Genomic DNA, 26,519 nt, shown 5'->3' on the forward strand with positions numbered 1-26,519 from the left:
TTTTCTGGGCAAAGACACTGGAGCAGTTTACCGTTTCCTTCTCTGGCTCATTGTACAGATAAAGAAACTGAAACAAACTAGGTGAAGTGAATTGCCCAAGGTCACACAGCTGCTAATATCCAAGGCCAGACTAGAACTCACAGAGATGAGTCTTCCTGAATCCAGACTTTGCACTCTACTCATTGCTGCCCCACACAGAGCCTCAGTGGACTGGAGCAACACATGCGATACACTATTCCATTAGACTGTAAGCTCTGTGAGGGCAGGGACTACCCTTTGCCCTTATTTGTGTCTAATGTTTTGTACAGTACATAGTAAACACTTAATGCTTTTTGACTGACTAGTCAAACTTTGCCTAGAATACTCAAGGGCCTTTGTCACAGCTGTTCCCTCTCCAATAGACCAAAACAGCCTAAGCAAAAACAGCACAAACAATACAAATAAAAACAAAGGAAACAAGGAAAAAAGCAAATTTAATTTTCTAGTAAAGCTTTGATCGGTCATTATTTACCCCATCTTAGTAAATTACAAGAAAGTTAAAAAGAAACGTTGCATAATTAACATTCATTCATATACCAGAAAAATTAAATCAGGTTAAGTAATGAAATATACACGAAATAATAGTTTTGAGGAAGGAATAAATGAAAAGTTTGCTTAATGAAGTCGTCCCCAAATGCTGTGCTTCTCACAGTAATTCTATTGCCCATTTAATTGTAAATAATGGTTGGTTCAAGAATCTAACATACTGATTTTTAAGAAGAAAACCCTCCCTCCTCATTAAAGGATTTGATTTTAAAAGAGGTGATCGAAGTCTCTAAGACCCATTCCTGATTTTTTTATAGTTACACAAAAACAAAGAATTAAATTCTCTTTAAAAATTCAAGTTCTGTTACAGCAGTTTAAAAAATATTAAGGAAAATAGATTAGGTATTCAAGTGCACAACACTAATTACTGCCCAGCTAGTGGTATTCTGTTTCATCCAGTTCTCCCAAGGAAAACTCTAAAATTGAAATCTCAGCAGAATAATCCTTAATTGTATTTTATAAGAAATATGAGATCTTTTGTTTACTGAGTTCTTGGATTTTGCTGCTCTACCCTGTACCTCAATTTAACCCAGACTATAATTACCCCATTAGCTTTTCAATGCACAGTTTTATGTGATTCAGCAAGGCCACAGTAGTACTGTCGTGCTCTGTTAACCCAGGCTTGAGAAAGACAAGGTCAGTGATCCCGATGGCCTACGCTACTGGCAATCCTTTTCTGACAGCTTCTGATTATAAGGACATATACATACATGCATGTGTGTAGGCACACGTGTGTGAGTGTGGGAACACCCACTCACACACACTACATACATGTATATACAAACAGTCTCGCTGTTTCGCAGAAGTCTTCTCCAAGGCGCTCAGAGCTTCGCTTTGCCAGGCTGCAGCTGGAGGCTCTGTAACTTCATGGCCAGACCCATATTGCCAGTAATTTTCAATTTGCCTTGAAAGAAAGCCTGTAAGAGCAAAAGAAAAAGCGTTACTTTGTCTTGTTCTCAGGCTCCGAGACTTCTGATGTTTCCTGGACTTTCGTGTTCTTGGATCAGCCTCTTATCCAGGTCATCTGAAATCCTTCAAACACTGGGCTCAGCTAACGGGAAGCTGCACTCAATTTCTTTCCTTTACAAAGCCTGAAGGAGGACCAAATTCCTCAAAAGCCACAGACTTTCTGAGCGACTATAAGAGACTCCTTCTGAGGTGTGTCTGAGGTGAGGTGACAAGAGGACGCAGGGCTGAAGGCAGTATGACACAAGATTCTGCAAAAGACTATGGGTAATCAGCCTAGAGAAGGAAGTTTGAGAGAAAGCAGATTATTGTGTCTGCATGGGCAATGAGAGCCATGTGAAGCGTAGGGGAAGCCTTGTTCTGCCTGGCCCTCAAGACAAAAGCAGGAATTAAAGAGAGACCGGCTCAGCTCAACAGAAAGAAAAATATCCACTCAGATCTGACCAGAAATAAAAAAACCTAACTGCCTTGGGGATACAGCAAGACCTGGAGGAGGATCCTGATTTGATTGAGAGAGCATCGCCTCCACCAATGCAGACTGCCACTCCTTTCCATCTCCTTGGACAGTCTTCAAGATTTGTGAGAGCTAAAGAACTTGTTCCCAGGCAGGGCCCCCAGTGAAAGGCTAATCTAATCTAAGCTAAAAGATGTCTTGTCCGTGTCAGGCCCAGACTCAAAGCCTTCTCGAAGCCCAAGGCCGAGCACAAAGAGGCCATTAGTGGAGGCCCATCACAATAATGGTGGATGCTCAAATAGGCTTTACATGTAGTGAGGGTCAGCTAGACCTGATAGGGCAGCATGCTGAACTTACACTGCAGAGTCCTCATCTCTAATGGAAATAACACCCGGAGTGCTGACAGCTGGTTGTGAGAAACAAAGAGGAGAACATCTAGGAAGGGCTTTGCAAGCCTTAAATCCTATTTACTACTATCTAAAACTCAACTGGGAAGTGGTGCTACATGTACAAGGACTGTAGGGTCATGGATTTATAGCTGGAAAGTACCTAAGAGGTCAGGGGGCCAACAGATGAGGAAACAGGCCCAGAAGGCTACGTGACTTGGCCAGAGTCATACATACGCACACATACACACACACACACACACACACACACACACACACACAGCGTATGCATATGCACTCGTGCCCCATATGCAGAATAAAAGGGCTCACGCCTTCCTCCTCCCCACTAGCTACCTGGGGGGCCTTAAGTAGAGGCCCAACAAACTCAGACTAACAGGATTTGAGAATCACTCAGAGAAGGGAGGTAGAGAAAGGCCCTCGCTCAACATCACTGGGACAGACTCAAAGCCTGTGCTTGCATGCTCCGGTTAGGTCTGACCAGTGGACCTCCACACTTTGTGCTGTATTGTGTCTGTCCTGCTGTGCTGAGGAGCGGGTAAGAGAACATTGCCCCCCACTCTTTTCTTGGAAACTGATTCCCATTGGATGCCCTACAAAGGGAACCCAAATCTCCAATATTTGGCCAAGCAGGTTGGCTTTAAATTTTCTTTAAAATTATTGCACAGGGACTTGGTGTATAGGATTAAGTTTACTATATTTTTTCTTCTTAGAAAAGCACCAATCAGAATATATTCATAAGTCCTTGGACGGCAGCACAATGTGGATTAAATATCACCCAACTCTTGGGCTGCCTGACAAAGGCCTTCTCCCCACAGAGGGCGGCCCGCCAATTCAGGGGCACTCCTGTTATTGCTTGGCTCCTTGAGGAAAGTCAACCCAATCTGTACTGGGAAGCCATTTTAACAACTACTAAATTTACCACGTAATAAAATCCCAGGCAAACTCAGAAGAAACGGCAGAATTGGGAACACAACATGTTGGATGTTTTGGGTGCTTCGACACTCTAAAATTCAGAAATGTTTGGATGAAAAGGACTTGGCAGTCTCGCTTTTTCAGCCTCTGTATGCATCACACTGGAGAATGTAAAGAACTCTGGCTTTCCCCGGCCTGCCTGGGAACAGTGACTAATTCCTTTTATCCTCTGTCTGGACAAAGTAAATGTTTCCTTTCTATATGGAACATAGGCCCCTGCCCAGAGACTTAAAAGTTAGAGGCTTCAGACTACAATACATTTAACAGAGGCTTTTTTTAAAAGAGCATGCCGATGGGACAGACACCAAAACCCCCTCCCTCATTTCTAAGGCAAGCAGAACAAATCTGCACTTCCTGAATTTGGCTCAACTGTATGTAAGTTAGTGATGGACGAATGCACATGCTGGCTAGGAGGCTGGCGCAACCAAGTCTCTCAGACTCCCCGTGCCAGAACACAGGGGCTGGTTTTTTCCTCACAATGAGCAACTTCCCCCACCAGAGTCACAAGAGGTGCCTGGGGACGCAAGAGGCCAGCCCAATGCCATGAGCCAGTACCAAGGTTGGAGGTGGGATTCGCCTGGGCTTTCTGATCCTGAATCCAGTTCTCCCATATGGACAGGAGTCGTTCATAAGGTTAATCACTAAAATGGCTCTGGGTATTCATTTAACCCAACCCTTTTGGAAGTCCATTGCTTTGCCCAAAGTCACACTGAGGATGTGTGCCACAGCCAGGGTCTGACCTTCAGCTCCAAATTCAGAGCTCTTCTCACCACATCCTCCTGCCTGCCTCAGGTCTGGTTCCAGGTATTCTTTATGAGAGTTTTCTCACTGCCTTGTTGGAATTGGAACCAAAGTTAAGCCATTCTAAATGATTGATTTCACTGCATTTGTGTTTCCTACTGTGCCTGGTGGAAGTACATGAACACGTCATAGAGGTGACTGCCTTCTCTATCAAGGACCACCACCACTGTACCTCAGTTTCCCCATCTGTGAAATGGAGGGGTAAGCAAGATGGCCCCTACGATCTCCACCCATTGTGATGTCTTGGGAGAGAGGGAAGCTGCAACGGAGTTTACAAGGCTTTTATTTTTTTAGCCTTTTCCCCCTGCATCAAGCTTACCGACTGAGGATTCATCTTGCCGGTCATTAAATCCAGTAAGTCAGTGTCAGCCATTGTAATTGTGCAGTCAGCCTTCTTATCTGTAACAGACAGGAGGGGGAAGAAAGGGGCAAAGTGAGCACGGGGCTCCACACACATGTTCTTCTGAAGGCTCAGGAGCCAAAGCCAGCACCTCAATAATTGCAGCAGAATGAGATCAAGGGGACATGTCTCCACCCAGATTTATAGGGACAGACACAGATGGCGCAGAGCCAGACCCACAGACATGAATGCTCAAAGGATCTGGACAAGCACTCTGCAAACATGTGCTCCAAGGCATCAGGAAGAGCACAGAACCTGAGGATACATCTCTCAGCCCTGCAAAATCAGCAGGGAAGGGAAGCAGTCCAGCTGGAGGGGACAAAGGCCCACTGGTTGAGCCATCAGTCAGCCCGCTCAGAGAAGCAAAGCTTGTGGAGCTTGCCTGGTCATGCCTTTCTGGCCCAGTGATCTCATGACAAGGAAGAGAGAGAAATTTCACAAGATACCAAATTATTTCCAGAAGCATTTTCCATAGTAGCAAAAAACTGGGAATAAAGTGGATGCCCATAAAGTGGGGAAAAGCCGAACCAACTGAGGGGAATATGAGACTCATCAGCAATGACAGAGAAACAGCAAGACTGACGTATGAGACGATGAAATTAAAATCTTCTCTAGTCATATGAAAAAAATGCTCTAAATCACTATTGATTAGAGAAATGTAAGTTAAGACAATTCTGAGGTACCATTTCACACTTCTCAGATTGGCTAAAATGACAGGAAAAGATAATGACGAATGTTGGAGGGGATGTGGGAAAACTGGAACACTGATGCATTGTTGGTGAAGTTGTGAAATGAGCCAATCATTCTGGAGAGCAATTTGGAACTAGGCCCAAAGGGGTATCAAATTGTATATACCCTTTGATCCAGCAGCGTCTCTATTGGATCTGTATAAACGAGGGAAAAGAATTCACACAAGCAAAAGTGTTTGTGGTAGCCCTTTTCATAGTGGCAAGAAACTGGAAACTGAAAGAATGGCTGAACAAGTTATGATACATAAATGTTATGGAATATTACTGTGCTATAAGAAATGATCAGCAAGATGATTTCAGAAAGGCCTGGAGGGACTTACAGGAACTGATGCTGAGTGAAGTAGCAGAACCAAGAGAACACTATATACAGCAACAAGAAGATTATGTGATGATCAACTGTGATGGACGTGGCTCTTTTCAATAATGAGATGATTCAGTTTGATCGCAATATTCTTGTGATGGAGAGAACCATCTGCATCCCAAGAGGACTGTGGGGAGTGCATGTAGTTTGATCACAGTATTTTAACTTGTTGTTGTTGTTTGCTTGGGTTTTTTTTTTTTTTCACCTTTTGATCTGATTTTTCTTGCATAGTATGATAAATATGGAAATATGTTTAGAAGAACTGAACATGTTTAATCTATATTGGATTGTTTGCTATCTATGGAAGGGGCTGGAGGGAGGGAGGGAAAAAAATATGGAACATAAGATTTTGCAAAGGTGAATGCTGAAAACTATCTTTGCATATATTTGGAAAAATAAAAAACTTTTTAAAAATTCAAAAAGAAAAAAGACTGATGTGTGCTCACGAGGTGGGGAGAGGAAACTGAGCAACAGCAGACAATGTTTACCACAATATAATTGTTCAACAGTGATGCAACCTGGGATGACCAACCCCCATCCAGAAGGACTAGAAGCAAAGCAAGTTGGCCTCCTGGCTCCACTGTACCAGCCCAAGGCTCCTGGAGTCACCCCTGCCCAAGATGTCACAGAGCAAAACAGTCCCCATTCCTAACCATATAGTGGTCATCCCCTGAAAGAGCCACAGGAAGCTTGGATTTCTTTAGTAATCATACATTTAATCATGGAAAGCTTTCTAGGGCTGGGGGGCCGTCAGTGTGGATTTTAGGGGAAAATGGGACAGGGATTCTTGGAAGATGGAAAAGAGGGTGGGGAGGCCTGTCAGATGGGGTGGAAATACATGCAAGTCATTCTAACAAAAACCTCCCTGCAGTGTAGAGAGTCAACAAAATATGTTTTAAGTAGAGGTGGAAAGAAGTGGAAAGCCACGAATAAATAATCCATTAACATAAAGATTCAAAGATTTGGAAAAGAAATCGCCTCTCCAGTTCAAGTTAGGACATGCTAACAATGCTTTAATGTTGCTGCTCTCTAACAAACGGTCACTTGTTGTCCACATGAAAGCAGCAGGCACGTCCCCACGCTCCCAATATATACGTGCAGATTGCTGGACTGATCTCAGGTGCCAACAAGTATGGGTTTCAACAGATTATCCTTCCCTATGGATGATAAAACTTTGGCCTGGACCTCACGGGGTGACCTTAAATTGACACCAGCAAACGGACAATATTAAAGCTGTTTAATGTCTTTCTGCAACCAAAATTTCTCATGGTTAATTTTTTCTTAAGAAGGGAAAGTACAATTGGTAGAGCACCATTCAGAGATTATTTGTGTTTTAAAAAAATGGGCCTTCGAATCAGGGAACCCCTCGGGAATATTTAAAGCAATATGCTGTTTCCCAAATGGAATCCAGTCCACTTTCTTCCTCCTGTTTCATTCTGGGTCCAATTTACAGTCTACTTGTAGCATCCATCCCAAATAAATACTAAAGTATTACCCTAATGGGATGACAGTCCCAAGTGTCGAACCAGATCAAAATGAAATTGGGAAATATTTAACAAAATAAAAATACACTAAAACATAATGTCAATCTGGGGTTGTCTAAATTGATACGTGGCCACAGAGAGTCCTATGTGTATTTTAGTGTCCTCCTTTCTAGTTCATTTGAACATTATGCTCCAGAGAATATGCATTTTTCATCCATTTAGTTCTTCTCATATGAATTATCCTGGCAGTCTTTTCTGAATGATCATGATGTTCAAGGGACTGAAGCAATCAGTACAGTATCAATCCCAAACAAAAATACCTCACTCAGGTACAGCTTAGACCCCTGTGCTTCCTTTCAACTCCAGTTCTAGGATCCCATGAATTTGATCCCATACAGAAATCATACTCTTCTAAATGTTACGGAATCTGTGCATCACCTCTCACATCCCTTCCTATTGTCAACAACTTCTTACCTCAACTGCTGTTCCCACTTTCTCCCGATCCACTTTGCCTCCTGTCCCTTTTCAGTTCAATCTGTCTTCCCCGTACCAATCTCCTAAAGCACCACCCTCAGTCACTGTCCATCGTCAACAATGACTAGATCGATACCTAAGGAGGGATGAGCCCAAACTGACCTCCTGGCCTGGTCTTCGAGGCCCTCTGTGGCCCAGACCTACCCTGACCTTCTAGCTGAATCTGCTCTAAATGTCCTCTCCAGCCCAGCCAGCTGGGAATTTGTAATCGCCAGAAGGTGCCAGTACTTGGACAACTTTGATCTTTCCTCATCGCTCACTTGGCACATCCCTCCCAGCCTCCCCATCTCCTGCCTCTAGGGGAAAGCCTTCCTATTTTTCAAGCTCCAGTTGGGATAGGCCTCCCCCAGTCTCTGTGCCCTAACTCCCCACAAGTAGAAGTAGTCTCCTCGCTCCTGTGAATTCCCTAAGCTCTCCTACTACTCATCATAACTTGCCCTTGCAATGCAGTTAGCTATGGATTACTGAAGTGGCTCTCCTACTACTCATCATATCTTGGCCCTTGCAATGCAGTTAGCTATGGATTACTGAAGTATAAACAAGTCCTTTCTTAGATAATAAACACCTGGAGGGAAGGGTTTTATTGTAGCTTTCTTCTACCTCCTATATCATCCCTATCATATTTGCGCACAGTAGGCACTAGACAAGCAGTTACATGAATATGAAGTAAGAAGAAAAAATTCCAGGGAAAGTTCTAGTTTCCTAGAACTCACTGAAAAAAATGCCTAAAAGAAACCCTATATTACCCTTGTCTACTGGAGTGATTTCTTAAGTGAGCGTTTCAATTAGATTCCAATACAGCAGTTTGAAAAGACAAGGTGGTTCTTTGATCCAGCAGTTGTCTTTACTGGGTCTACAGCCCAAAGACATCATGAAAGAGAGAAAAGGACCCACATGTACAAAAGTGTTTGTGGCAGCCCTTTTTGTAGTGGCAAGGAACTGGAAACTGAGGGGCTGCCCATCAGATGGGAATGGCTGAATGAGTTATGATATATGAAGGTTATGGAATATTATTGTTCTGTAAGAAACGATCAGCAAGATGGCTTCAGAAAAACCTGGAGAGACTGACAGGAACTGATGCGGGGGGAAGTGAGCAGAACCAGGAGAACACTGTATACGGCAACAAGAAGATTACGTGATGATCAACTGTGGTGGACACGGCTCTTTCCAACAATGAGGTGATTCAAAGCACTTCACTAGGCTTGGAATGGAAAATGCCGTCCACATCCAGAGAGAGAACTATGGAGACTTGAGTGTATTTTTTTAACCTTTTTGTTTCTTTCTTTCTTATAGCTTTTTCCCTTTTGGTCTGATTTTTCTTGCACAGTATGATAAATATGGAAATATATTTAAAAGGATTGTACATATCTATCCTATATCAGATTATGCGCCATCTTGGGGAGAGGGAAGTAAAGGAGAGATGGAAAAAAATTCAGAACACACCATTTTACAAAAGTTTGGAACACTATTAAAATAGAAAGAAAGGAATGAAGACAAGGTGGCTGTCTAAGTCCAGAGTCCTGGACCCCAGGGGACCTAGATTCAACCCCCTGCTCAGACCCTTACTGGCAAAAGGATCATAAGTAAGTCCCTTAACATCTTCAACTCTCGATTTCCAAACTTGTAAAAGAAGGAGATTTATTCTTAACCCAGGGTCATGGTAAAGAAATTTTTTATAAGCATTGAAATGCTAAAAATGTATGTGCAGGTACATATGTATGTGAGTGTATGGACCACTAGGGGGCGCCATAAGCTGGTTGACCCTGGGTTAGTCACTTATCCCTGTCTGCCTCAGTTTTCTTCTCTGTAAAATAGCTGGAGAAGTAAATGGTCAACCACTCCAGTATCTGATCACAGAGTTAGACACAAGTGAAACAACTCAACGTGTGTGTGTAGTATGTTTGTGTGTATGTTTGTGTGTTGTGAAACACAGTGAGAGCCGTCGTCCCATCAGCCACCCGCTGCAAACGTGTCCCTGCTTTGCTGCCAGCTTTTCTCCTTGCCTTCCTGGGTAACAGTCTTCCACAGCACCCGATCCATCAGGGACTCATGGCCAAGATGAGGGTCATCAGGCCCAAGGGCTCCCAGCTGGATCCTTCTTGACCCTCAGGCAGAGGCAGTCCTCAGCAGACCAGGTGTTTTAGGGGAAAGGGAAGGTAGAGATTCACTCTGGCAAGCTGGAGACCGTGGGCAGCAGCCCCTCGAGGCCACCGCCCCATCCCTATTGCCCCCTGTCCCTGCCCACTTTACCTCCCCAGCTTCTCTCACCTGGGTCTCTGCTCAGGTGCCAGCCCAGGGTTAAGGATCTGTAGCTTCTCACCTGGACTGCTATAAAAGCCACCCCCACACAATCTCCCTTCTGTCCCTCCTCCCCAGAGCACCTTCTGACCTCACCAGCTCAAGGACCTGATGGAGCTCCCTACTGCTCCTCCTCTGGGCTCAGGGTCCCTCTCCTCCCTGCCATCTCCTCAGCTCTCCGTCACAGAACCTCACATTCCAGGCTCCTCTCGAGGGCCTTTCCTTATCCCCCAAATTGCAAGTGCCTCCCCCAGAACCTGTCTGGATTACTTGCGTGTCCATTTGGGCATCTGCCTGTGCACAAGCTGCTTCCCCAGGAGAACCCAAGGTCCTTGTATATGTCCCATTTTGTCTTGTCTTCCACCCACAGCAGCTAAGCTCAGAGCCAGGGGTCATGGGAGCTTTCACTCAAGCTTGCCAGATGAACTTTCCCACAGCCTGGAGGGCCTTGCATCAGCTGGCCCAAGAGACGGGAGGAGAACGAGCCTCAGTCTGACCCCTGCATTCTGCCCCGCCCAGCCTCATGCAGGGAGAATGCCCGAGTGGTCTGGCTCCCTCTGGTTAGCCAGTGCTCGCCCATGGCCACGTGGCAGCACCTTTTCTGGTCCCACACCACGGTGTCACATCAGTCTGGGGGTACCCCAGCACACAGTGGGAGTGCAGCTCCCACCTGACTGACCTGAATTAACAGCTACAGAGCCTTTGCCGTTTTTCACATCCACCACCCAGGTGGCTTCTTTCCCGCCAGGGCCATCTTTCACCTTGAAGGCAAACACGCCTCCAATTTTCTTCACATACTGCTCTCCTTCCTATAAGTGAGGAGGAAACATCAACGTCACAGGCTGTTCGTCTGGATGGATCATTTTATTGCAAGCCCCCAGGTTCCGGTGGGACCATCCCCATAGGCCGGCCTCCCCCATTATTGTGACCAAAGCCACAGTGCGCTAGCTAGAGTTCTGAGGGCAGAACTCAGGTGGAAAAGAGGCTTTTCTGACCAAAACCCAAAAGCAGAGTTAGGCCGGCCTCCGTGCTCTCGCTCACACCAGCTCACTCTGCCCTGCACCCGCGCCCCTCTGTTAGATTCCCAAGAAGTGGCCCAGGGCCTCCCACAGAAGTCCAAGCTCAAACAAATCCAGCCTCAAAGACTGACAGAACAAAGATTCAGCAAGGGGGGAAGTGGGGAGAGGATCGCTCCATCAGGTTCCCTCAGCATCTAGGGGGGTGACCTCTGACACCCCAACAAGCCGCTCTCCATCCACGGCTGTCCCTGGCACAAAGGGCCCGCCCCTCCCGTGCCTGGGAGCCCAAGCTGTGCCCCCTCTCTCAGCACCAAGGCACAGTCTCCTCCTAAGGGCCCCCCCCGGAGGGCTAGGATCCCCCCAAGCTGTTTGGTCCATCACTGAGACTCCACCAGGGCCCAAGTCTGGCCCAAAAGCACATGTCCACTCATGCTCTTTTGCTTAGACCCCAAAGACAGAACCAGAACCAATAGGCAAAAACTTAGGGGGCAACTTCTGGATTCCCTTTAGCTCTGGCTGCTGGCGCCCCAGCTGTTGGTCACACTGGAAGGTGGGAAGGAGAGGAGGGAGAAATCAAAGCACGGGGAGCCGAAGGAAAAGCCGTGCTCCATCCTGAGGCCTCCTCTTGCACCCAAGAGGGCAGCCCTGCTCCCACGCCAACGGCTGAATCATTAAAAAGAGTCAGGCCTGAATTCCAAACAGGGTTATGGCGGGCTGTGCCAGTGAGGACAAAAGCGAAAAGAGGACAAAAGAGCTTCCTTGGCCATTTCACGGGGGTATTAATTTACAGAAGTCCCCGTAATTTTCACTTTCTCCCCCTAGCAGCAGAACCTGACAAGCGTGGGAAGAAGAAACTGCCAAGTGGGAAAGGCAAGGAGCCCACCTTGGGCTGAAGAATTCAAGGAGAAAAGCAAAGACCCAAAGCCCAAATCCTGGGGTGACCCCCTGGTGAGGCTCCAGGCTTCCCTACTCTCAGGGTTTCTGACTCTCCAAACAAGCCCCCAAGAGCAGAGGAGTGAGGGATGGAGAGGGAGGGGCTTGTCCGGGTCCCAAAACTGATCTCTGGACTCTCTGGCATGTGGGCAATGAGGTCCTGTTGACAGAGAAAGCCCGGAGTTCTGAGGAGGTGACCCTAAGGCAGGTGAGCAGGGCAGGCCCGTGGGGGTCAGCTCTGCACCCCCCACCTGGCACCCGACAACTCTGATCGGGGCCGCCATCTTTGCTGAATCCCTTTGGGGACTATAGCCCGCCACAGCACTCTGCCTCGGGGAGGGGGGTCTCTTCCCTGGATCTGGCACCAAATGGTGGGGTTCAGTCCTGTGAAGAATTCACAATGGCCATTCTCTTTAGTAAAGGGGGCTTCCTCAGAAGGAGAGGTCACAGACAAAAGATCTCAAGATACGACAGTGGGGAGGCCCCCAGTGCCACAGTGGAACTCACCTTTACTCAGGGGTGAGGCGGGGACAAGCCCTCAGCTGGCAGGCTACCCCCGACAAGGACCAAGCACCCTAAGAGTGGCTGTGAGGAAGAGGCAGACACTGGGAGGCAGGAGGAAAAGGCCAAAGACCCAAAGGAGTTCAGCAAAGATGGTGTGGGCCAGGGACAGATTTATAGGGAAACAACCTCAGGAACGTGACAGGGATTTCCGAGGGAACACAGCAAGCTGGGGCTGCCCACGACCTCCACAGAGGTTAGGTCAAACAGGGATTTCTTGGCTGGACATGGGAAGGTGAGATTGTAAGACTAAACCTTCTCTGCCTGTCCTGGGGAACAACTCCATCCATGCCCCAGGCCCTCTCTGCCAAGCGCCCCCAGACACCGAGAACCTCACCCCCTTCCCCTCTCCCTCACACCACATGGCACCTTCCCCTTCTCATGGCTCATTCCCTCTTTAGGGGGCGTGGTTCCCACCTGCTCCCCACTCCTATTCCCTTTCTCCTGGATAATCGTGAGCTCCATTAGGGAACCATGTGCTCTCCCCATCATCTCTCTTCATTGCTCATAACCTCTAGGCTTCCATTCTTTCTCCTTCTAATAGCTGACTAACTCTTTTAGGATGCTAAATTCCTATATAAATTTAGCTCCCCAGTTAAAGCACACTCCAACCTCCTCCGGAGTTTCTTTCTCCCGATAAATGGCAAGTTCTTTAGGGAACTCGCTTTTTCCATCATTAATTATAAAAATCCCTTTCTACCATATTTAAGATGTATAGGACTGCTTGCCATCTGGGGGAAGGGGTTGAGGGAGGGAGGGGAAAAATCGGAACAGAAGTGAGTGCAAGGGATAATGTAAAAAATTACCCTGGCATGGGTTCTGTCAATAAAAAGTTAAAATTATTAAAAAAAAAAAAAAAAAAAAAGATTGTTTGAATCATTAAAAAAAAAAAATCCCTTTCTACACTCTCCCAATTCTATTTCATAGTTACCATTCCTGGTGGCTACTGTACCTTCATTTCTGTCTGTCATTGCTTCCCCTGAATAAATCTACCTTCTGCCAAAGAGAATGGCCATTGTGAATTCTTCACATGATCGAACTCTAACTTTCGGCATCTACCGACATCTGGTGTCCAAATCTTCCACATCTCTCATATTATCAACAAATTAAATTTCTGCAGTAAATTTTGAAAGCCCTTTCCTCCCAAGAGCCTGTGAGGGAGGCAATGCCGGTACCAGTTTCCCTGGTCCCTAGAGCCCCTAAAAACACAGGTGGGCACTGGGTAGGCAGCTGAGCTACAGCTTAGCCCTGGGCCTCCTAGCTGGGACTTAGGACAATCTCCTCAAACCTCTCATCTAGTCTTTCTCCCTGGGCTGGACTGGGTAGCATGTCAGCACTTCTCAGCCATGACTGAAAGAAAGCAAAGGGACACAAGAACATTGGAAAAACTTGATTTTGTATCAGAAGACAGACTAGATTTTCTTGAATAGGTTCAGCTCAAAGCTCCATTCATGGAAGGCACCTCCTGTGGCTTGGAGCCCCAGCCACCAGAGGTCTGGCCAAAGGGGCCCTTCAGCTTGGAGGAGAGAAGCCGGGAGTGAGGACGTGAGAGCTGTGCTCAAAGTCTCTGAAGAACGGGGAGAGGGAAAAGTGTCCGCATGACTTCTGTTCTGCCCCTCAGCAAACGCTAGGCAGCATGGGTGGGAAAGAGACAAGCAGAGACTGCCCACCCTCAAGAAGCACCCAAAGTGAAACAGGCCACCTCGAGGCAGGGGGTCCCCATTGCCAGAGGATGTCTTCCTCAGGCGGCTGGATGCCCAAGGGGCAGATTAGCTGGAAAGGCATCGGAGGTCCCCTGTAATGAGATACTCCCAGAATGCTGGGCTAAATATCCAACAGGATATTTTTTATGTTCAAAGTTTTTAAAATATAGAGATTTTTCCAGTTCACTTAAAAGTTCAGTGACAAAAACAAAAACAAACCCCTCCAAAAAAATAAATAAATAAAACTTTCTGGGATCTAAAAGAGCTCTGTGGCTCTAGGGACATGATTTCAGCCCTGGGGTTCCTCATCTACAGAATGAAGACAGCTAAATGAGCTAATCTGTGCCTTTCAGATATTTTCAGTGCAGCCAATGGACGTGAATTCTGAAACCAGTGGATTCGCTCTTCTAATCAGGAAAAGCTGAAACATTCATCCTAGAACTCAGATTCCCAGACTGTTTTACTATCATAGTTAAGGTAGCCCTAGTGTGCCCAGTCCACTCTCCCTTTAAAGAGATCTGGGCCTGGGTCAGCTAGGTAGATTCCACCTGGCTCCTCCCATCCTGCCTCTAAGCCTCTGAGGCTTTAAAAGTTGTGTACCCTGAAATATAAGCTGTTCGTTCATTTTGACTCTGCCTGGTAGCTGAGCCAGTAAAGCTATTCACATAAATAAATAGCACCCCTTTTCTTACTAACCCCTTTTCAGGACTACACCTGCTCTGAAGTAAGTTCCTCATAGCAACTTCCCTCTAATGGCTTTTTCCTCCTGGTTAATTAGAGTTCCTTTAAGGAATTTTCTTTCCCCTTGTTAACTCAGATAATAAATGGCAAAATTTTATAATCTATGATGGATGATGGAAATTTCACAAAGCAATTGAGAAGGGGAAAATGGATGGAGAGCCCTAATTCTTTTGCTTAAAAAGGTCGGCAACTTTCTCACACATATCCAAATGTCAAGCTAAATAAAACATTCAGGACAGATGTCTAAGTAACAGAAAAACAATGGACTCAAGACTTTTTTTGAGGGGATAATGGGGGGGGAAAAAAACAAGGAAAACACACATTTTATTCAAGACTTAAAATACACAATTTAAAAAAAATCTGTTCTGAAAGAATTGCTGTTTTTAGTATTTCCAAAATTAAGTCCATACAGTCTGAGGGTCTCAGACATTAACATGTTCAGCCAAAATGGTAATAAAATCCAGGTACACTTGTTCCAAAGCCCTGATTTATGCTATATAAATCAAACCATATTTCCCACCGGCTAACAGGACATCTTGATCATTTCTCTAAAATGCAGAGATAGCAAAGAAGGCCCCCAGGGCTTCTTTATTTCCCTTCCCCATTCCTCATGATGCATCATGTTTGCAGACTGACTTGACCTCATTCTCCTCGATTCCACTACAGATCCAGACATGGCTACCCGGCTTTTATCAAACACTTTTGCCAGAATTATTCATTAACAGGAGACTGAGAAATGGAAAATGTATGCAAGCCCTGAGATGGCGGGAGTGACTAAGACTCCTGATCACACAAGCAGCAAAGGCAGGATTCGACCCCAGGGTTTCAGACTCCAGATCTAGGGCTCTTCCCATCATTCTCAGTCCAAACCACGCCTTTATCTGAATCATGGAGCTCTCTTCCCTTCCTTTGGGTCCTACCCACCTCCTTCTAGACAAAAATGAAAAAGGGAACTGACCTCTTCCAGCTTCTTCTCAATCTCTTTAAAGATAAGATTCGCCTTAAATCCATCAAATGCTGAACTGGTAGGATAAGCTTCAATCTGATGCCTCCTAAAGGAACAGAAAGAAACCAGTCAATTTACTTAATTCTCACATCCACAAGTGTTCGGTAAGCACCCTATGACCCAAGCACTGTGCTGGGCAATGGGAAGCCAAATGGGAAGTTGGCTTCAGGGAGCTAACAGCCTCTCACAGAGACGGGCACACATGTAGATATACACAGAACAGCACATAATAAAGGGAAGGGAGATAGCAGCAATCAGGGCAGACGTCAGGCCAGGCTTAGGGTCCGAAGAGGGGTGGGGGATCTCTGCATGGAGGACTGCCAAGTGTAGGAAAGGAAAATGCCTGGGGAGCTTGGGGAGCCACGGGAATGTACCGAAGAGTGACATGAGGGAGCATCGTGTGGTGCTGGAGTGAAGGAAAACCAAAGTCACAACTCCTTCTCAGACCCTTACTGCGATCCATCTCAAATTTCCTCATCCGGGCCCCAGTGGCCCCCTGCCATCTACACAAGCTTGCCGCTGAGGCTTTATATCTGCTTGGAGTCCTGGGGGACCTCCTGCCCTATGGAAGCACGAAGCCCAGTCCGGCCTTTAGAACTTCCACCTGCTTCTGCTCCTCCTGACTTCCTCTAAAGCAGCTGGGAATTAACCTATCAATCCACCTTTCTCAAGCCCCTCCTGGGCACCAGAAACTGCCCAGCACCCAGAGGCCTGCCAGGGCTCCAAAGGATCCTTCCAAGATTCTGGACTTCAATCAAAGCCCAAATGGAAGCAGCTCAGCAAGTCTTCCAAGCAGTTCATCTCTGCTCACTTCCTTTTGTTCTATTTTTAATAGAATAATAAAAAAAATCAAAACTCCTCCTCTTTTGGGGCCTGATTTGACGTTTCTTCTCATCCTTTCCACTTCTGTGACCTTTTCTGGATTTGGACTCAAAGCGGCTGAGCTGCAATCCTTCACTCCTCCCCTGCTCCCGGCCAGTTCCTTTATCTTTAAAAAGTTGAAGTTGGACTGAAGTACCTCCAAGGTCCCTTCTAGCTCCAAGGGGAAGATCCTAATCACCTGGGTCTCCTCCAAGACCACAAAGAAAGACAGAATGTTACAGATGGAAAGAGCCTTGGGGATCATCCAGGAGAACACTCTTTGATGCTGGGGGAGGGGGGAGTGCTGAGGGGACAGAGACTGAGCTGGCGCGCTTGCTGTGGCTCTCGCCCTCCCTCCCTCCCACAAAAGCACTTCGTGTCAGCACCATGACCCACGTCCTGTGGCTCTGCATGGGTTCCAAGGGAATGACTGATGAATCTGATGAGCTGCCAGTCTGTTCTATCATTGATAAAGGTCAAAGGGCCAAACCCACCCCAGCTTTATCACTGTGTCGTGTCCTGTGGGACCAGCACAGGACATCTGAAGGGCAGCCAAGGAGCACTCCCCACAGATATGGCCTCTCCACCACTGAACCTTGAAGACCGGTCCATTCCACTAACCCTGAGGAGGTGGCTGCTGCCTGAGGCAGCTTTCTCCCACTGTATCTATCTCCATATGACTTGGGAAAAAAGTCCAATAAAGTTAGTGTCTCTCCCAATTGCCTTTCAAATATTTAAAGGCCTCCATCACAAGAATTACCGACACTTTTGACACTATATTTCAAATGTGGTCCACTTAAAAGTAAAATCGATGGACCAATTTTTTAAAAAATTTTTATTAAAGCTTTTTATTTATAAAGCATATGCATGGGTAATTTTTCCAACATTGACCCTTGCATAACCTTTTGTTGCAAATTTTCCCCTCCTTCTCCTTACCCCCTCCCCTGGCTGGCTGGTAATCCAATACATGTTAAATATGTTGAAATACATGTTAGATCCAATATGTGTATACATATTTATACAGTTATCTTATTGCGCAAGAAAAATCAGATCAAGAAGGAAGAAAAAAAACTTGAGAAAAAAAAAAACAAAATGCAAGCAAATAACAACAAGGAGCGTGAGAATGCCATGTTGTGTTCCACCCTCTATTCCCATGGTTCTCTCTCTGGGTGTAGATGGCTCTCTTTGTCACTGAGCAAGTAGAACTGGTTTGACAATGGACTAATTTTTTAAAACTGTTAAAGTTAAATTAAGGAATAGGATCGTCCACATACAAGAGTTCACCTCAGACAGCAGATCCCCTACAGCATTTATGACTGAACCCACTTTTTAAAGCTTGAAATGGCACGTCATTTCAGTGAGTCGAAGGGAGCTACTTTGGCACCTCGGTCACACTGTTCTCTGTGGTGGGGTCCCTAACAGTGCTCCTTTATCATGGTGCTCTCTTAGCAGTTTCTTCTAATTAGTGCTGTCCTCTGAGGGATCACTCTACAGAGGGCAGAGTTCTACAATGAGGCCTTGTTGCTGTAAGCAGCTGCCTGAAACACACCCCATCACCTCCAAAGTCATAGGATCCTAGGTACCAAAGCAAAAACCCAAGGAAGTATAATACAAGAGACAAATGAAAATAAAAAAACAATTTCTCTCTATCATGGCCAGTGCCCTGATTATGGCTAAGCTGGTGGCAGTTGCCCAAACACTTAATTAAAGAGATGACAAACAAGTGTGAATTCCTCCTTTGCCTCTAAAAGGCAGAAAAATGGGGTAGCCCTGTACAGCCCAAATGATAAAAGCCGGGTAGTCATGTCTGGATCTGTAGTGGAATTGAGGAGAATGAGGTCAAGTCAGTCTGCAAACTCCAAAAAAAAAGTTCAGATTTGAAAAATAAGTAAATAGATAGAGAAGATAGAGAAGAAGGAAGGAAAGGAAGGAAGGAAGGAAGGAAGGGAAGGAAGAAAGGGAAGGAAGGAAGGGAAGGAAAGGAAGGAAGGAAGGAAGGGAAGGAAGGAAGGGAAGGGAAGGAAGGGAAGGAAGGGAAGGAAGAAAGGAAGGGAAGGTAGGAAGGGAAGGAAGGAAGGAAGGAAGGGAAGGAAGAAGGAAGGAAGGAAGGAAGGGAAGGAAGGAAGGGAAGGAAGGAAGGGAAGGAAGGAAGGAAGGAAAGAAGGAAAGGTAGGAAGGGAAGGAAGGAAGGAAGGAAGGAAGGAAGGGAAGGAAGGAGGGAAGGAAGGAAGGAAGGGAAGGAAGGAAGGGAAGGAAGGAAGGGAAGGAAGGAAGGAAGGAAGGAAGGAAGGAGGGAAGGTAGGAAGGGAAGGAAGGAAGGAAGGTAGGAAGGAAGGTAGGAAGGGAAGGAAGGAAGGAAGGAAGGAAGGAAGGGAAGGAAGGAAGGAAGGTAGGAAGGGAAGGTAGGAAGGGAAGGAAGGAGGGAAGGAAGGGAGGGAGGGAAGGAGGGAGGGAAGGAAGGGAGGGAAGGAAGAAAGGAGCCTGAAGAATGACGTTCTACACGAATACCTCATTCTGATCAGACATGCAACCAACCCACAAAGAAGTTGGGCTCTATGAACATGGGGCAGCCACCAAGATTTCTAAGTTAATTATCACCACTGTATTCTTGCTCCCAAAGCATTTCCTTATCCAATATGACTTGTTCCCCCAACAGGCCTGAGGAACCTTGCTTAAGGTCCTGTCACATTCTGTGGGTTTCTGGATGCCTCAGTTTCTTCATCTGTACAATTGAGATAATAGTGCTATTCGAATGTTGGCAAACATTATATAACTAGGTCACCTTTCCAAGTTATACATATCTTAATTACCATCTCACACCTCTTCTTCCACAATAGCACCAACATGCTGCTGCCTGTCCATGCCCACGTGGGGCTTCCTTGGAGATTGCAATATTCCCAAATCCAAAGTCACTTTCTCTGATCGGCCCTGTGGCTTCATGGTGTAAGAGTTCTCAGACAGAAATCCCTTCAGACATTGCAGACGCCTTCCCTGAGACCGCCGGATGACACAGGGCAGAGGGAAGGCTTGAGTGAGGCTTTCCTGGCTCTGAGGGAGCCTCTGCTGCCTCTCTGGGATGAAAAAAGCTGTCACAGCTCCTCAGAAGGAGCTTCTCATTTTGGCTTGGGCTTTTTTTGTTTTTTTTTTTGGAGGGGGGAGTTGGAGGGAGTTTCCAAGAAGAAATCTGGGTTTGCTGAAAGCACCCTGGAATCTCCTGGTGGAAGCTCACCTGCTCTTAGGCAACTTGCTTCCAGAACCTGCTGCCTGCTGGGGCAGCTCAGGGTGGTGACCCCCATCACCGGCTGGGTGAGCTGCCGGCCCGCCTTCTCTGGCCCTCCCGAGAGCCTCCCCCAGGAAACTCCACAATCGGCACAGTGGCAGCCCCAGGAAGGCCTGAGGACCTCTCCATTTAAGGAGTCCCACTCTCGCCCATGCTCTAATCTTCCACAGCAGGCGCCAATGCCTCTGGGGCGTCTCTGTTGACCTATTTTATGCCTTGTTGATATAATCAGAATTTCATCCCAAGTTTCCCCTGTTCCGGCATCTGCTCACAAAGACTCAGAAGAAATAAGAGTCTAGAAGGCCATGTTTATTTCTACCACATCAAATGCTTTTCAATGGACGATAGACAAAACAGTGGGTTTCACCATCCCTATATTCGGTCAATTTCTGATGGAAATACAGAGAATGGCGTATCATACACACATACACAAAGCAGTGTTTGACTTAAAATTGCCAAGTCCTCGTCCTTGTCAGTTCTGAGACCCCAAGCCAAGGTTTCTCGGAGCTCCAATTTCATCGATCCAGCTCCAGCCTCCACCAATACAAAGCACGGCCCCCCTTAGCATGGTAGATGGCCTCTAGCGGAAAGACTCATCTCCTAATATGCAACCTGTGGATGAGCCTTTCCTGCTTGGCTGGGTGAATCCCTTGGATAGTATATACAATGTCTTGTTGCCGGCTCACATTCGAAGCCTTCCTAATTTAAGAGACAAGATTTTAAAAGGTTTTCAAGCACCCAGAGTCACTTTCATACCACGTGGAGGCTACAATGTAGAATTTTTGTGGTAGTGGAGACACAAAAGTGAAAAATAGAGTAACTAGCCCCTGGCCTTGAAGAGCTTGTAATCCAACAGGAGGATAAGGCTGGTATACAAATAATTATTGCGTTCCAATGTGCAAAGTGCACAGAACAGGTCAAAGGGAGACAAGAGACTGGGGAGCAAAGGATCGCTTCCACTTTATAGGGACAGGGAAAGGTATATTTATGAAGGAGTGACAATAAACAAGGCCTTGAAAGAAGAGAAGTATTTCAGGAGACAGAGATGGAGACAAAGGCCATTCTAGACATGGGTGATGTTATAAGCAAAGAGAGGAGAAAAATCAAACAAGAGCTGCTCATTATTGTGGCTAAAATGTAAACCCCCATGAGAGGAGTGGTATGAAACAGAACTGGAAAAGGACCCTGGAGACATAGGAGAGAAAGACTTCAGTGGCAAAATGAGGAATTTATGTTTTATCTTGTAGGAAATGCAAACCCAATGGAGATCTGAGCAGAGAGTGATGTGACAACCAGACTTCATGACAGAAGACTGGCAAGTTTGTGAAAGACCCAGCAGAGAAGAGGTGGGATGGTACTCAAACAACACAGCAAGAGCTCACAGAAGTCCAAATGAGGCAAAGGTGGAAAGACCAGATTTTAGTAAATTAGGGGATGGGAGGGAGAAAGAAGGATGAAATATAATTCCAAAGTCTGAAGCCTAAGTGACAAGGCCAATGGTGGTACTTAAACCAAGATACAGGGAGGAGGGGACGGGGGACAGAGTCGGGTTGTATGTGAGACAACAGCAGAGACAAGAATGGATGAATAAGGGAAGCATGAAGTTTATATTATGTGCCCTGCACTATGCTGAGAGCTAGGGCTACAAGTAAAACTCACGGGGAAGTCCAAGACGCCCACTATGGAAATGACCAGAAGTATCACAGTGGGCCTAAGACCAGAGAGGCTAAAATGAAGGTCATCAAATGGAACCCAGGGCCATAAGAGGTGGTAACTAAAGCTATGGGAGTCCAGGAGAAGAGGAGAGAGGGGAAAAAGTGAGGCTGAAGACAGTCAGGTAAACAAACCTAAATGTAAAGAAGAGGAAAATTCAGCAAAGGAAATAAGGGCAGAAAAGTACAGGGAAACCCTGATAGGAGGGTGTCATAACTCCAGAAAGACAAGGAAAAAGGAGGGAATGACTGACAGCATCAAATGCAGAACCAAGTCAGAGAACAGGATGGTCATTTACTTGGCCATTACCAAGTTCTTTGTGACTAGGAAGAGCTACTGACAGTCCCTTAAGCCTCAGTCTTTGGAATTATATGGCGTTCTTCCTCTCCCTCTCATCCCCACCATCTAATAACCTGCTAAAACCCATTCCCTCGACTTCTGGGACTTTCTGCCTATGTTACGAATGCTGTCCCTGCCTCCCTCCCTATCGTCTGCCTCTTTTCCAGTCCGTCTTTCACAAAATTGCCAGAGAATTCTCTGTCCCGCAATAAGGAAGGAAGCCAGAATGCGCAGAATCGAGAATTCTTTCTAAAAGACTGGCAGAAAGAAGCAAGATGGCACAGTGTGAGAAAATTTAAACTTGGAGTCACAATGGACAAAGGTTTGAATCTCACCCCTAAATTTACTGGCTGTAAGTGACACAGGCAGCCACTTTTCTAAATTTCGGTTTCCCTATATTCCCCAGGACAGTATCTGTAGCTCCAGCTGTTGAGAAGTTCAGACAAATGCCAGAATATGCCCAATGCTCAGTAAGCCTAAAATGCTACATAAAGGTCAGCTAGTACTGGAAAGGGGGGGAGCAGTGGGGAGGGGGTAGTTGTAACAAGGTCAAAAAGAAGAGGGTCTTTTCTCACATTTGTAAGTAGAGAGGAGTCAAAAGTGAGAAGAAACTGAAGTTACCATAAATGTTACAGGATAAAAATTCAAACCAATTAGAAGAGTCTGATATTAAAAAATTAAGTGGTTTTTCCCCTTTAAACAGACCACAGTTTCGAAATATGTCGGTTCTTTTATACTTGGCTAGTTCCCCTACTTAAAAATAAAATTCACATTTTCCCCAAGAGAAGTTATACTGCCCAAGCAACACCCAGCCCCGTGCAAAGCTGGTCAAAAAAAAAGAAAGGTCAAGCTGCAAGACAAAATTCTCTGAAGATAAAAGAAACAGTTTTGTTCTGAAACCAGAACCAAAGCCAAACGGCTTTCTTCTTTAAAGATAATTTTTACAATTTTCTGGGAGAGCAGAGCTTAGACTCAATGTTCTGATAATCAAAATGCAATTATCATTACTGCTTTATAGCAGAAATATTTACTGTTCTTCCCCTAATTAATAAGTGATATAAGTGATATTACATTTAAGCCAGTGATAAAAGGAAACTTTGATATGGAAAAACTCTTCTCAATGACTTTCCTTGGCTAGGAAAATTCTAAGAAAGAAAAACAAAATTAAGATAGAAGACAGATAAGAAGTTCTCAAATGCTGATGGATCGTTCCTCCTGGAAATGTAGCTTGGGCAAAAATGAGCTTTCCTCCAATTCAATTAATTACAAAAAGAAGACATCACCTCCACAAAAGCCAGGCAAATGGCTCATCGACTGTAGAGATGTGCCTAATGGCAAGTACCAGAATGGCTCTCTGTGAAATGCGACCAAAATCACTCTGGAACTATTGCTTCTCTCGTACTCAGACTATTGAATTCCTTGAAACTTAGATGATAAGTTTGTGGGCTGTGACCAGTACAGTTCATAACCTTCCCACCAAGGCCTCCTCATCCTGTGCCATTTTTGTCCCCGTTTTCTATGCCTAAAAGGCATTTCATATTAGTGGCCCCTCGGACTGTCCATCAATTCTCTCTCTTCTTTCCTACGAGACTGCTTTTGTCCCAGTTTGCTGATTCTTTAATGATATTGTGCTAAGACGCAACCACTGATTATACACCGTCCCCTACTCACATTCACCATAGTGAGCAAGAAATAGGGAAGGGAAATCATTTCAAGGACTTATGATCTCAGCAGAGCTCTGCTTTTTCACGTGCTCCTACAACCCAGATCCCTGTACAGCAGCTGAGTTAGCAGCTGCCTGAGGCTTGCTTAAAACTAGAGGCAGAACCTGAATCCAGGTCTTCCTGACTCAAAATCTAGCTCTCTATTATTATACTATGCTAAAAGTAGGAGATGTTATCAATGGACACCAGGGAAAGGGAGTGGTCCAATCAAAGACCTGGAGGAAGGCTAATCACATGATGCACAGAAGCCTCAAAGGCAAAAAGGGAACAGCCTAAGCAGGTCTGGATAAGTTAAATCTGCACCCACGGTGGGAGGACCCCTATGCTGATAAGATCATGAATCCACTCAAGCATCAATATAAGCAATCTTTCTATGGTTATTAAAACCACAGCACCTGCCACTCAATGGTTATATATGTTTATGCTCTAGTGTTTATCTTTATCAAGCACGTACAGGTCATATCTGTATTTATGAATAATAAGCAGAAAATCTAAGGAGCAAACAATAGAAAACTTAGGCAGAGACATTTTCCCAAAATTTCCAGCCAGAACCCTTGGGTCTAAGAAGCCGACATACCATATAAGAAGTCAAATCAACAATTTCCTGAAAGAGAAGAAAATATTTATCGAGCAGAATAGTGAGATACAAAGAAGTATAACACTCAGTTCTTGCTTCTGGGAAAATGCTATTAGAAAAATAACAACCACAAAAAGCTAAGCAAACACACAAACAACAAAAAACCCTCAAGAGAAATGAAAATTTCCAAATTTTATAAGGTCTGGGTAAGAAGTTACAACAGGCTAACAAATTTTATGCAATTCACATTACTGAATTCATTTAAAAAAAAAAAAAAAGAGCAATAGCTTATTAACCTCCTGTCTCTAAATGTCCTTTACATTTTGATTTAGAATAGACCAACACTGGAAGTTCATCCCAATAAAAGTTTACTAATTCAGAAGAACTGGTGGATAAAGGGGTCAGTTAAAATGTTTTTGAAGGAAAAGAGTTTGTTTTGCCATGAGACACCTCCAGTAATCTGAATTAATAGAGTAGTGCCTTAAATTTTGTATAAAATTTCTATTTACAAAAGTCATTGCCCAATTAATAAATGGTTAAAGGATTTGAACATTTACTCAGTAAAGAGAGATTTCAGAATGTTCTAAAATCAAGGATTTGTGAAATCAATTTCCTTGACACATTTTTACACTCCCTATGTTAAGTAAATCCTTTCTCCCACTCTCCTCCTGTCACACTTACACTAATTCTGAGTTAGTGCATTTTAATGAAATGAAGTTTATTAAACTGTGTGCTGGCTGTGTGAATTTCCTAGTCTGGCCTGATTTGCCCAAAAATGCCTCTCCTCCCATTTTCACTAGTTCTTCCATTACCTCCTCCTCCTCAGAGTCTTTCCTGATTTCTCCCACCATCACATTTGCTTTCTCTTTATTAAATAGAAAGAGGAAAAAGCTATCTGTTTTCTAAAGCTGTGGTTCCTTAAGCTGGTACTTAAAAGTTATTCATTAAAATTCTGTCTATATATTTTTTCTAAAATATGACATAACATGCAATAAATATTCACTCAGATGATGCAGGGCTCGATGCTGGGTTTTGTTTGTTTTTTACTTTGAAACAGCTTTCCATATTAAAAAAAAAATACTCAAAACCCTATGGTATTAAATTACAACTAATTTTTTCTGCTCAGCCTCAGTTTCAATCTGAATCTTTATTAGTTCTTATTTTTCTGGATTATGTCACATAGTTCTGGAGCAGGAGAATGATAAAACTAGACAGAAATTATGCAGTTGGAGGCTTTTTGTATGAATTTATTATTAAAAGCTTTATAATGAAGTCTTCTCCAATTAACTGGTTCAAAAAATGATGATCTTCCCATCACTAAATCTAAAACTCAATTCAATTCAACAAATATGGTAGAAAGTATATGAAAATCAAAGATGACAGCTGCTCCTCTGGAGAAGCATACATCTCCCCAGGAAAACATAACCTGGATGAATCAAATACGTGGTTGCCTGCGCTAAGAAGAAGGGGTGCTGGAAGAGAAAGAGGCAGCCCCTGAGCTGTGCTCCAAGCATGGGGAGGGCCTCCAGGAATGCACAGAGGTGTCAGTGGGAGGATGAATCAGAGAAATCCAATCTACCTGAGAGTACATGGAAAGGAACAGCATCAAATAAGGAAGCAAAGTTGGGGCTGGATTGCAAAGGGTTTTAGAAGGGCTTGTCATTGCTCGAACAAAAAAATTATCGAACATTATTACAAAGAAGGCCACGTCACAGGTGTTCTAGGGGATTCAAAGATAAAAAACACATAATTTTGTGGGCAAAATAAGTGATTAAAAGGCATTATCTGTATTTAGAAGAGAGAGCAAATGTGAAGTTGGGAGAGATCAGGAAAGATGACGAAGAGGAGGAGGAGGAGGAGAGGAGGAGGAGGAGAAGGTAGTGTATATACTGGTGAAAACGGGAGGAAGGGTATTCAAATAGCACAGCTTGTAATTGATGGGTCACATGGCTAGAGACAAGCTGAGGTCCAGATGCTGCCAGATAGAATAGTCAGTGATGGAAGAAAGCTTCAGCAGAAGATGGAATCAGGCTTCCCTGGCAAGTAAGAAC

General features: G+C 45.0%; 1 protein-coding gene across 1 annotated transcript in view; it reads right to left on the bottom strand.

Moving 5' to 3' along the window:
- Positions 1-456: 456 nt before the first annotated feature.
- Positions 457-26,519, bottom strand: part of SCP2 (sterol carrier protein 2) — a 72,331-nt gene continuing 46,268 nt past the window's right edge. Inside the window, exons 13-16 of the mRNA XM_051999674.1 lie at positions 15,927-16,020; positions 10,691-10,820; positions 4,505-4,584; positions 457-1,502 (exon numbers count right to left, since the gene is read on the bottom strand). Coding sequence (XP_051855634.1) covers positions 1,407-1,502; positions 4,505-4,584; positions 10,691-10,820; positions 15,927-16,020 — 400 coding nt within the window. The 3' untranslated portion in view covers positions 457-1,406. The remainder of the gene's footprint in view (positions 1,503-4,504; positions 4,585-10,690; positions 10,821-15,926; positions 16,021-26,519) is intronic.

Source organism: Antechinus flavipes, chromosome 4, assembly GCF_016432865.1.
Source record: "Antechinus flavipes isolate AdamAnt ecotype Samford, QLD, Australia chromosome 4, AdamAnt_v2, whole genome shotgun sequence".
In the NCBI taxonomy this organism is placed as follows: Eukaryota; Metazoa; Chordata; class Mammalia; order Dasyuromorphia; family Dasyuridae; genus Antechinus; species Antechinus flavipes.